The sequence below is a fragment of the Catharus ustulatus genome, chromosome Z (assembly GCF_009819885.2).
Source record: "Catharus ustulatus isolate bCatUst1 chromosome Z, bCatUst1.pri.v2, whole genome shotgun sequence".
Lineage (NCBI taxonomy): Eukaryota > Metazoa > Chordata > Aves > Passeriformes > Turdidae > Catharus > Catharus ustulatus.
This window is the reverse complement of record NC_046262.2, coordinates 24,929,286-24,942,279: the sequence shown is the minus strand read 5'-3', so window position 1 is coordinate 24,942,279 and position 12,994 is coordinate 24,929,286. Positions and strand designations below refer to the sequence as shown.

Below are 12,994 nucleotides of genomic sequence, written 5' to 3'. Positions count from 1 at the left end.
GCTTGTGAAATCATCCCCTTTGTTTTACCCTTGCTCAAAGAAAAAGATAAATATGATAAAACATGAATTGTCCAGACAGAAATAGAAGCATGTTTGAGACAATACGGCATCACCTTCACACTTCAATTCCCCAAAACTCATTCTGTCAAAAGAATGTTTTATTTATTTCTGTGCAGTGCTGGGCACCACAAATTAAGAAGAATGTAAAGGTCCTTGACTGTATCCAGAGGAAGACAATAAAGCTGGTGAGTGCTGGGAGACGTGTCCTGTGAGGAGCCACTAAGGACTTTGGGCTAGTCTAGTTCGGACAAAGGGGTGACCTCACTGCTCTCTACAGCTTCCTGAGCAGGTAAAGTGGCAAGGGAGATACCCATCTTCTCTCCCTCGGATCCAGTGATAGATGAGTGGGAATGTGTCTGAGCTGTGCTAGAGGAGTTTCCTAGAGAGGTGGTCAATGTCTAAAGTCTGCCAATGTTTAAGAAACATCTGGACAATGTTAACATGATTTAACTTCTGGTTGGTCCCAAAGGGATCAGGCAGTTGGACAAGATGATCACTGTAGTTCCCTTCTAATTCAAATAGTCTGTTTTTTAGAACCACAGAATGGTTTGGATTGGAAGGGACCAGCTAATAAAAAATTGTTTATTTTTAAACAACAGGTCCAGGATTTTTTCTTTACAAAAAATATTTTTTTTTTACAGTGAAGGTAGTGAGACACTGAAACAGACTGGCCAAAGAATTTGTGGTTATCCCATTTCAATAAGTGTTTGAAGTTTGATAGGACAGGGCTTTGGGCAAGTTGACCTAGTGAAAAATGTTCCATCCATGACTGGGGGCTGTACGGCTACAAGCTACTCTCCTCTCCTGCTTAAGCCACAACCACCAGGGGCAGCAGTGATAGCTGCATCCAGCCTACTCCAGACTCTGAGGGGAACAAAGGGTATTGTCAACAGTGACCCAGGCATCTTATTGGTATGCAAACATGACCATAAATCAACAATCTTACTTCATAAATAGTGCAAAGCCCAGGGTCCCTTGAGCTCTCTCACACAGCAAAGGGCTGCATACCAGGACCTTCCCTTGAGTAGGGATACATCTCAGTGTTACTCTGCGAGGCAGAGAAATTCCTTGTCACAACAGATTCTCCATAATCACTGCTAAACTTTGAAATCTTAGCCAAGTGATAGAAAGGATTGATTGTGCACATATAGTGCTTTATGATTTTGCACATATAGCCCTTTACACATGAACAGCTGACTGAGTGGGCTGAAGTCTGGATCTAGCCATCTGAAAAGGAGTTTAGAAAGCAAGGGGGTTCTTTCTGAACATCATGACTTAACAGGAGGTCCCTCCTTACAGTCGGGACCCTATTCTCTATGCAGTAAACAATAGAATTGTGTTAAACAACTGTCACATTTATCAATTAATTTTGTTAACTCACTATTTTATATCACTAAAGTGTATTATTGCTTCTCTCTTAAGTGTGAAATGCACCATTCCCATCTGTAGCAGCACTGAACTATCAATAAATTGCGAATGTTGAACTTTAATACTGTTTTTAAGAAGCCGAAATCTGGCAAAGAACCACAAAGAGATTCTGAATTTTTATTATTTGTCTGTTGTATTAAAAAGTCAACTAACTTTCAACTAAATTTCAACTGTCACTACTGAAGAATATTTTTCTCTAATTTTGGATCACTTTAAAGAACACTGGTTTATTTCCTAAAATAAAATTTTGTTAGTTACTTTAATGAAATGGGGATTTTGCTTTGCTGACCCTCTGCTGGAAATTTGTGTTAGGAAATCTTATATAAAAGAAAAATATACCTCCAAATAATTGCCACAAACAGCATCGTGTATTGGTAAAACACCGCAGAGACTTCTGCTGTTAACATCAGCACCTGCTTTCAGTAATTCTAAGATCACATCAGTAAATCCTCCATTAGAGGCTTCATGAATTGCTGTCCAACCTAATAAAGGCAAGATAACACATATAGTATGCATCAGATTTGGAAAGATCCAAAGGTCACTAATTAGTAACTCTTCATTTTGGTGCATTTAAGGTAAATCTTACCTTACAACCTTACAATTTTACAAGCAATCACCTCAAAATGCCAAGGTAAACTATTTTGTGTGTAATTCAGTTTATTTCAAAGAAAAAAGCCCAGTCTTAAGCAAAAAAACCATTGCTTTCTTTTCTACTGCAGTACTAAAAATAATAGAAGAAACGAAACATTGGGGAAGAAAAACTTTAAAACTTAGGAGCACAATATTAATAATCTGATTCCTAATACAAGTAATATTTTATAGTAACAAGTCTGCGAGACATCTAGTATAGAATAGTATCCGTTCTGAGATGAAAACAGAAACATGTTATATATTCAGGTAGAAAAAAGGAAAACATGCATGTGTCATCTGTTTTTTGTTCTTATTTCCTAAGGAAGTAAGACCTGTCTGAATGTGCTTCACACACAGATGTTTTCTGCACATATCTCTGAAAACGGCTCTACAACAGAGTAACAAGACCCTGCTGAGAAACTATCTGCATTAACTCCATGCTGACACAAAAGCTTGTATTCATACAGTGTGGTTGCACTTGTTTAATGACTTCCTTTCCTCCTCAAAATTTTAAGCCAAGAATCCGTAATTTTACTAAAATGATAGAAATTATATAAACATGTCTGTATTACAGATAATGTAAAACTGTAGTATAAAACAAGTCCAAAACAGAGTAATTTTCAAACCTGCATAGTCCTGTTCATTGACACAAATTCCAGATGATATTAGAGTCTTCACCAAAGACACATTTCCTCTCCTAGCAGCAGTATGGAGCTGAGTTTCCCCTGCTGCATTTCTCCTAATTTTCTTCTTTTTCCCAGTTCTTGTCTTACAGGTACCATGTACAATTACAGTTTCTTCCCTGGTAGACTCTAAACAGATATTGTGTGTTCATTAGAAATTTTTTTCACAAAGAATCCTTAAGTATAAACAGAAAATTAAACTTCATAATTCATTTGAATTACTGTAAAGGTGTGTAACACTGACACTTCAAATATTCAATAACATAACTGTCTATAGCAAAAAGTTAAAAGGTACTAAAGGCAGAAAGTCCTGTGCAATAGGTCAGATAACAATCAGACTCTATACTTAAGAATTTCCAGTTATAACTCAGATGATTCAATAAAGGAACAACAAATCAGGAAGCCACAAGAAAGATGAAAAGGTTGAAATTTCATATTACATAGAGATAGGGAATATCTGGTTTGGTTTCTCCATGGACTGGTTTCAGGTCGTCAGGCTGCTAATTATATAAACTACACACATAAAGATATTTTAAAAACTATAAAAAAGTGGAGACTTGAGCACCACTCCTTATCAGTTCATAATTCTCTATCAGGAAAAATATAGGTGAGTGATTGACATACATAAATAGATAGAGCGATAAAGATTAAGGCAGATACAGATAGGAATATATGTGCAGCTTGATGAATATATATACATACATACACACTAGATTTTTTACAACTGTGATGTGAAAAACTACTGTAGACTGATTGTAAGTCTTTGAGTAATGTTCAGTGGCATTTCAATTTGTGCACAACCGGACTCATAACTGCAAACAAACTTGATTTAATCCTTATTGGTTCACAAAGCAAACAACATTCACTTTTAATGATATCATGTGGTCATCAGAGAGGTTCTAATTCTGAAGCTTCAGGTAGTAGATCTACTAAATTCTAAGAGATACAACAGAAAAAAGAGATTAACAAAGTATTTATTATATGTATAGAGTAAGCACTACTCCCTGCATCTCCCTCATCTCATCAAACAAGCTCTTTTCTCAAAAATCCTCAGTCAGCTTTATCCAGTAGTATCAAACATCTTCTGCACTTGACAGCTGCCTTTCCTCAGGCACCTCCTGCCTTCTGGAACAATGGCTTTTCCAATGTTTCCTTCAAAGTATACTACGGACCTTGTTGTACAAGACTATTTGGAAGAACATGAAAGACAAACTGCAGTGATAGCAGAGACAGACATACAGTGAGGATAATAAACCATACTGGTTTTAAATCAGCTTGCTCGCTGTAGGCTGTTCAAACCTGGGAGAAAGCATTCAGGCAACTCTCTTTGTACTGACGCTGCTTGGCCTACGCTATATTAACTACAAAAAACCCTCAAGAGTTCATTTTTTAAATGAAAACTTGAGATTCTAGAGCACACAAAGGTATCACATTATTAAAACAGTCCTCCAATCTGAGACCTACTTTATCATAAGATAAAGCATTGTCTTTTGTCTAAAAGCTTCGAGTCTGAACTCCCAAAGCAATCATCCACTTGCTGATTCTTCCTTTTCTTCCCTTTTGATTCATGGGAGAATGTCCAAGGGACTTTTTAGAGGCGTTGAAGAAAAAAAAAAAGGGTATACAACAGTCCATTAAGCTAATGAACCTTAGCAATATTGGTTGCAAGTGAACAGAAATAATTGCAAAGTTTTCCAGTTAAATTGTCATGCACAAAAGTTTGCTTCAAGACTGTTACGAAACATTTGCAAAAGCATGATGGGACATTGGCTTATGAATCACAAAATACTGGTTCTGTGTGGGATGCATTGCCAGGTGGGTCATGAGAAGAAAAGATCCAGGTCTCGGCAATTTCAAAGTCCAGTCATCACGGTAAAAAGACAAAATGAAGAGATTACTGTAACCAGCAATCAGGTTGGGTTAGGCTGACAGATCTCAGCAACTTCAAGGACATTGTCCTTCAATATCTCCACATAGATCTATAACCAATTATTTCCACAGGTTGAACTGTAAGAAAAGAAACAAGTTGTTTGTACCTGCCTTCTGTATATGCATAATGGAAATGTTAGAAGCCTAGTAAATGACTGACTGTAGATGAAAGTGACACTGTGTCACTTGTGAAAAAAAGATATTTATTCAATAATAGGATAATATAAGGAAGAACAGTGGAACATAGAAACAATCAGATGGGATAAAAAGGCCAGTTAATGACACAAAAGTGTAGGAGAGCAAAAAATCTGAAAACTCCACAAGTCAGAAAACACCATCCCATTTTCCAGCTTTATTTCTACAGCAATCTGAATGCCATTGTCCTGGACTCCAAATTTATTAAGGTCTTCAAGTGTATGAAGGGCTATACTTTCTTGCACCACCATTGATATGGCAACACTCTCTTGGTACAAAGAAAATAATCACAGTAATTTCCCGAGTATAAGGTGCACTGGAGTATAAGGCGTACTTCCGGGTGTTGGCAAATTTCCAAACTTTTGCTGATATATAAGGCGCACCAGACTATAAGGCACACTTTTTTTTGCAGCAAGGATCTGTGTGCAACAAAGTAACAAATTAGTAACAATCACACCAGTTGTGCTGTCTTGGGTTACAATACAGGATGTGATTAAAGTATTTATTCTATCACCATCTGTTGTGACCAGGTGGGGCAGTGATCCTTATCTCCGTGGGAGATACTCTGCTAACGGGCCATCCATTGAAACCAGGCAGGGCATTGTTCTTTATCTTCGCACCCCCCATCCTTCCTCCATGGATTTATCTTCTGTTAATGGCCCATTGAGTCCCACTGTGTGACTGATAAAATTATTTCATCCCATGGGGAGTGGCTCCAGCCAGGGGGGAGAGCCCAGCCTTTCCTACCTAGATAAAAACTGAAATTCTGGGATACCAAGTCGCCCTTTTTTCCCTGGACTCCAGAGGAAAACCGGACTTTTTTCCAAAAAATCGCTGGATCTTCGGCAAGAGGTTGCACCCTTCTACAAGACCACTGCTTCAACTGAACCACATCTGTCACTGCAGAAGGACTGTAGCCACCATTTAATGGGACTGCTACCAACACCCTGCCTGACGGGTGTCACCCTGATGGCGTGTCAGGTTGTGCTCTGACTTTGTGTCTCAGTTTGGAGGACAGGTGTCTGCTAAGAAAGGCAGGAGCCTCTCTTTAGAATGGAGAACGTAAACCCCCTCCCTCCAAATTATTATAATTTTGAAATCAAGGGGCTTTCAGGCAAATATATGGGAATTAGGAATAACAGTTCATTTCTCGGGAAATTAAAACAGAAATACAGTACTACAAAGAAACAAACTCAAAGTCAGAGTACAACCTGACACCCCGTCAGGCAGGGTGTTGGTAGCAGTTTGATTAAATAGTGGCTGCATCCTCCCACAGTGACAGATGTGGTTTAGTTGAAGCAGTGCTCCTGTAGAAGGTGCAGTTTCCTTCCAGAGGTCTAGTAGTGATGTGGAGAAATCTCATTTTTTTCTAGAGTCCAGTAGAGAAAAGGTGTCCTAGAAATTCAGTTTTTATCTAGGTAAGAAAGGCTGGGCTCTCCCCCCTGGCTGGAGCAACTCTTAGTGGGATGAAGTAATTTTATCAGTCACACAGTCGGACTCAATGGGCCATTAGCAGAAAATGACTCTCTGGAGGAAGGATGGGGGGTGCAAAGATAAAGAACAATGCCCTACTGGTTTCAATGGATGGTCCACTAGCAGAGTATCTCCCACAGAGATAAAGATCACTGCCCCACCCAGTCACAACAGATAGTGATAGAACAGATACTTTGATCACATCCTGTATTGTAACCCAAGACACTTTGTCAGTGTTTGGGGTTTGTTTCTTTGTAGTACTGTATTTCTATTTTAATTTCCCTAGTAAAGAACCGTTATTCCTAATTCCCATGTCTTTGCCTGAGAGCCCTTTGATTTCAAAATTATAATAATTTGGAGAGAGGGGGTTTACATTCTCCATTTTAAAAAGAGGCTCCTGCCTTTCTTAGCAGACACCTGTCCTCCAAATCAGGACATGTGCCGAGCCCTGTTGAGCCCCGTGCAAGCCATGCCCCCCCAACCCCACCCCGCCCCCCCAAGCCCCGCGGCCCTGTGCAGTTCAGCTCGCAGCTCGCACAGGCACTCCAGAGTATAAGGCGCACTTCTGAGTTCGCACCAAAATTTTAGTCAAAAGGGGGCACCTTATACATGTGAAATTACTGTAATTTTATCAAATAAAATATTACCTGAAGAATCTCTTATGTGGAAAAAAGTTGCCTGGGACATGTTACCTCAGAGGAGATCAAAATATAGGGCACAAGTTTGAAACAAAACTTTTTAAAATCATAATGGCACAAATGGGAGGTAAAAAAGATTTTAAGAGAGGAGGGATGCTATCAGAATTACAGGTTTTGGTTTTAGCAAGTCTGGAGTACCATGATTTAGTACATGGTTTTGGTTCCAGAAAGAACCAAAGTACACACGATGAGTGCCAGCTTTATGAAAAAATCAGTAAGTGAAAATATATAGAGATTAAGATGAGTTGGAGTAGGGCTCTATTGTGATGGTAAGACTACAAGATAAATGCAAATCTTAGACAAGGGATGAAAAGACTAAACAAAAAGCTGCATGTGCAGGCAGAAGAGAATACAACTACTGGAGGATGCTAGATTCTTATTCTGATGGAATTAGGTTTGTATCTATACTACAGCTAACCCAGAGGTACCAGTAAAATCGGAGTCCATGCTGATTTGTGCCTGATGAGGATATGTTATTTTAAACTGCTGTTTATGTAACATACTCAAGTAAGGCTAAACATGAAGCTCTCACTAACATAACGCTGAAACACTGATGAATATAACACAAACAAAACGTGCATTCTGTAAAATGGAGCACAATGTCTGAACTATTTAGGTATTTACTAGAGTATTTGCTCAATATGCTATGTATTTCTTGTCAAACTTTCCCTCACACATTTCAAAAAGCCTTCCTTATGTACATTTGGAAAAAACCTCCACTGGTTTACAAAGTATTAACTTTTCACCTGACTTCTTAGGTGTTTGCTGCTCTGATGCTCGACTCAATTGTGATTGATGAGATGAAAGCTTGTTGCTGCTGCTACTGAAAAACGAGCTTGCGTTTGCTTTTCGGCTTGTCTCCTGAGGATTTGCACATGCTGGTTCTGATTCCTCTGTCTGTAAGGAAATCTATCAAAACAAAAGCAAAGATAGTTTTAAACTTAGGGGTGATACATTAGTTTTACTTCCATTAACATCAGATTACACTTGATTTGTCAAGTTTTGCAAAAAATCATTCTGAAGGTATTCTCATATTCGTATTTAGTCTCTCGCTCAAACTACTACTGTAACTCTGCATGAGATTATGTTGATCCCTGTCACATCCTCTTATAACTTCAAAACAGATACACTGGGAGAGGAAGTCAGAGCAAATATTGACTGAGAATCAAGTGTTCTTAAGTAGGCAGTCTGAGAATGTTGTGCACACTTTTTCTCCAGAAACCACGGACATGCGACAACACAAACTGCTGATCTTCACTCCCTTACAAAGAAGTTGCTGAGCTTCCACCATCATTCTGCAAATGAATTTTCACTGTATCATTGCTGAATTACAGTAATTTCACAAGTATAAGGTACACTGGAGTATAAGGCGCAATTCCAGGTGTCGGCAAATTTTCGAGCTTTGTCCATATACAAGGCGCACTGGCGTATAAGGTGCACTTTTTTTTTGCAGTGAGGATCCGCGCGCAACAAAGCAACAAATTAGTAATGTAATTGCACAATCCCAGGTTTTACTGGCTCAGTTTGGGGCCGGGCGGGCTGGGCTCAGCGCTGCCCTGCATCCGGGACCGCAGCTCAGCTTGGTTTGGCTCGGCGTTGCCCTGCCGCCGCCGGGCTCGCCCTGGCCTGCCGCCTGCACTGCCGCCACTAGGCTCACTCGCTCTGGCCCACTGCCTGTCCCGCCGCCGCTGGGTTTGCCCCAGCCCACCACTGCCCTGCCGCCACCAGGGTCAGGCGGGCTCAGCTCAGGGCTGCTGCGGGCTTGCACTTCCGGGTTGGCAAATTTCCAAACTTTGTCCATACATAAGGCTCTTCGGGGTATAAGGAGCACTTCCAAGTTTGGACCAAAATTTTAGTCCAAAGGGTGCGCCTTATACTCATGAAATTACTGTACATTCCTGTTGCGATACCACCTGACAGCTCAGTTACCTACAGCGTTAAGTGTGACAAAACAACTAGGAACACATACAGTAATAATCTGGGCCATTTCATTAGGTCCATCATGAGGGCAATATGTTTTCTGTAAAGCTCCTTGGATTGTAAGTGGAACTAAACTTAAGGTCCATACAACATGAGATACTATTTCTGAATATTTTTATTCTTCATTGTAGCCTCTGCTGTAAGAATAGCCCTTTTTAGACTTGTTTTCTTTTTAATTTTTCTGCCTCCAGAGAAAGGTTCCGAAGAGCTTTATTACTATGGTTTGCACTAGGTTTGTTTTTCTGCTTTGTTTGTTTTTCTGCTTTGTTCATGTTCAGAAAAACTTCTTTTGATGCTCCAGTAATATCATGTTGAAGTACACTTGCATTTGATTCTATTTCCAAAAGAGGCCATATAATTAACTTCATTTTCTGATAAATTCCTTTATTACATACTAAAAGAAAACTGTGTTGCTATAAAATTAACTGACTTTTTTTGCAAGACCAGGAAAATAAGGAACTAAGAAATATGTGTATAATAATGTAAAAATTCAAGGGGAAAATCCAACAATAAATGTTACTGTAGTGCTTTAAACTTTATTTATTTTTGAAAACTGAACAAGTTTGAATTATTGATCTGCATTTTAAACTGCCTCACTTCTGTGGTCATAAAGCAGAGATCTAGTTTCACATTTCTGACAAGGCTGTCTGCAATTATTCCAGGAAATTACAAAGAAGGGTAAATAACACATCAAAAACACACAGAATTAACTCGTGGTAATCTCACAACACAGCTGGTCCAAAGGCCAGTGACTAACTAGCATTATCCTTCTGATTACTTTATATTTGGAGACAAAACCAGAACACACACTGCAACATCTGACACAACTACTGACATTATCAATTACAAATCTACAGTAATAGGTTTATATAATTACATGTCTACAGCACCACTTTAATAAATCATTTAGTGTTTTAAAGCATACTCTATACACCATGGATGCTGTTACACCATTACATTTGAAAGGACACATATACTGCACAACTCTGAGTAACAGGGACAGTAATCATCACCACATAAAACTTCAAAAGCTCCAAAAGATGTATCTATTCACACTACAGTCTACAACTCAGATATTATGTCATCATTGCTGAAAGAAAGGAAACAGAGGGAGAAAATGCAGCTCTTAATGTAAAAGCTGTTGCACTATATGCAAACACTGACCTAAGTGACTTATCATGGTGTCATCTTCACATGAGGCACCAGCTCCTTCATCCTGCTGAGATCTCACAGCATAATTGTGCACTGTGCAAGACAGTGTCTTTCCAGCCCTTTCCTCTCAAAACCCAACACAACTTAATGTACCCAGAGGCAGTACAAAATTATCCGACTGCTACAAGCCAGGTAAAAAAATGGCAGTTTCAGTAAGGTTTCTGCAAGTACAAACAGGCACTGATGTACCATGTTCTCTGTAATTAGCTCTGCAGCACTTGCAAAATCAGCAAAAACCACCATTCCTGAGACACCTGCCTCTGTCCTGCATACTCATGAGGTTGTACCTTATACCAAGTACTAGTAAGGATGAACTTAACACTATGACTCTAGTCCCTGCAGGATATATCTAGTACATTGTGTGCTGGAACTGAAACATACTTCAGAAATAGTCATCTGCATCATCTGCTTTAGTTTACTGAGGACTGTCAGCAAGCCCTTAAAAGTTTATGATCAAATCAGATTTCTTTATAAAAATATACCTGGTGCTCGTTTGTACCTTCTACACACTGAGTATCTAACATGTTCTTTGAATCACCTCCACCTGAAATGAAAAGGAAGTACAGAAAGAAACAAGAACTAAAAAGATTAATAACTTACTTAACATATATACCATCTTATGCCTATAATACTAACATATATACCATCTTATGCCTATAATACTTAATGTAACATTACTTACAATATTTAGCTTTCAAGAAAAATTATCGAGCCCATAAGGGTTTTATTGAAATCTAAAACGTATCAATATACAAAATGTTTACCAAATTTTGGAGTCTAATCTTTGATGCAAACCGACTCTTGTTCAAACCAGGTTTGATGAGATTAAAGAATGTCATCATACATTCAAATTTCCTTGACAATTAGTGACATGAGCAATTTTTTTTGAAACTCAGTGTAGCCCCCGGCTTCTCTCTGTAAGACTTCAAGAATGATTTCAGGATACGCGAAGAATCTCAGAGCAGCAGGCTGAGAGCCCTCACTAGCACCCCATCTATTTCATCTTCATGTCACCTCACAGCTTCTCATGGACAGTCCAATATTTTCTCAGTCTCCCTTCAAGTATGGTTTTCAGCTTTGTCAACGAGCCCTGCTAACTTATGAGCAAAGACTCTCTTCCTTCTCTGAGAAAGGTGAATTCCATCTGACACCAGAAGGCCTGAGGACATCCCAACAATCCCTTTACTGAAAAACACAGAACTGTGACAGCAACACTTGCTATGGAGTCATGCATTAATAGACTGATTTTGTCTGGTTCTTCTAATGTCCCTGCTCACAACAGGAAGAAGAGAGGAAAAAATTACCTGTCTACCAGATTCCCTTGCCAACTATCCTGAGGCCCTGAAGTCTCTTTTGATTATCCTTGGACTACATGTTACAGCTTTATCGGCACCCATGAGGAAAACTGGTAATGGGTAATAGTCTGAGGGATTGAGACTCTCTGACTTAAGCATACTACAGCTCACACTGGCCCATGGGTGCCAGTGGTCTTAATCCTACCTCTAATCAAGGCTTACTTTATACCTGCTTCTGATCGAACAGCCTCCTCCAAACTTTCTTCACAACTTAGTTCCCAAGACTATACAAGACACTATTCTCTCCTTAGCCAATTGCTAGCTCTAATCCAAGTTTCTCTTTACAAACTCACTAGCTGTTACCTACAGTAATATTTTCCAGTACGCAGCCCTAACAACAATTAAGCCTTGGCAACCCCTAAGATCCAGATCTAATCCTAGTTTCCCATTTTTTATCTTACGGATCCTTCAAAATTTAGACTTTATGCCAGTTTAAAACCAAACTTCATCTCTACCTCTAAGCTAAACCTCATCCATTAGCAGCAAGTCAAGCAATGCTGCATCTTCCATTTAGACAGACAATTGCTGTGTTTCACATCTTCATTTCAACTGAAAGGTAACTCCAGCCCAAAAAAAGCTGGACGTCATTATCTTTTGCACTTTGTCAATATACTGTGGAGGATAAGAAGTACTCACTGGCAATGCAAGGCATCAGACAGTGAAGGCCACAGAGGTATTAGCAGTAATTAAGGAAACATTCAACAAATGTGGTAAATTTCTCCACTTAGCAGTGATGCTATGCCAGAATAATTCTTTCCTACCTGCTACTGAGTATCTTCTAGATTTTGCTAGATAACATTTAAGAAGTTTCTTCATGGCTGGGTTAGAAGCTTCGTCTAATGCACACCTTCCCACGTCATTTTTTAATAAGGGATCAGCTCCATACCAAAGTAATAAGTTTGCCATCTAGAAAAATAAGTTTTTCAGATAATTTATTTTTCAGAATCCTCATACAGGCTTCTCTCGTGCTTGACAACATGAGTAACTAAAATCAAATCCCTCTTTATTCTAGCTCATACATACCAACTATTCCCCTAGATGCATCATTATCCTACAGTCTTACTATTTTTTAAACTGTTACAGTTATTAACCTGATGGCCATTAAAATAAGGTCTCTCAAAATACAAGGTAGATTCATCCTCCCATAGTTCTTAATTGGAAGAAAATAACAGGTGATTTTAAGGTTCAAATAAGCTTGTCCATCTAGGATATCTACTTTAGGAGAAAATAAATTGTGCTCTGGATGTGTCTGTTGTGACTCCTGTGACTGTAAGTGAAGCTTTTACAGCTATTTCTGAAGTACAACATGTATCAGCTCATACAAAACACATTCAGATGGTCTTGCTACCAA

General features: G+C 39.0%; 1 protein-coding gene across 1 annotated transcript in view; it reads right to left on the bottom strand.

Moving 5' to 3' along the window:
- Window positions 1–12,994, bottom strand: part of ANKRD31 (ankyrin repeat domain 31) — a 67,411-nt gene that overhangs the window by 28,678 nt on the left and 25,739 nt on the right. The window contains exons 12-16 of the mRNA XM_033086207.1: window positions 12,405–12,549; window positions 10,771–10,832; window positions 7,843–8,005; window positions 2,745–2,930; window positions 1,828–1,970 (exon numbers count right to left, since the gene is read on the bottom strand). Coding sequence (XP_032942098.1) covers window positions 1,828–1,970; window positions 2,745–2,930; window positions 7,843–8,005; window positions 10,771–10,832; window positions 12,405–12,549 — 699 coding nt within the window. The remainder of the gene's footprint in view (window positions 1–1,827; window positions 1,971–2,744; window positions 2,931–7,842; window positions 8,006–10,770; window positions 10,833–12,404; window positions 12,550–12,994) is intronic.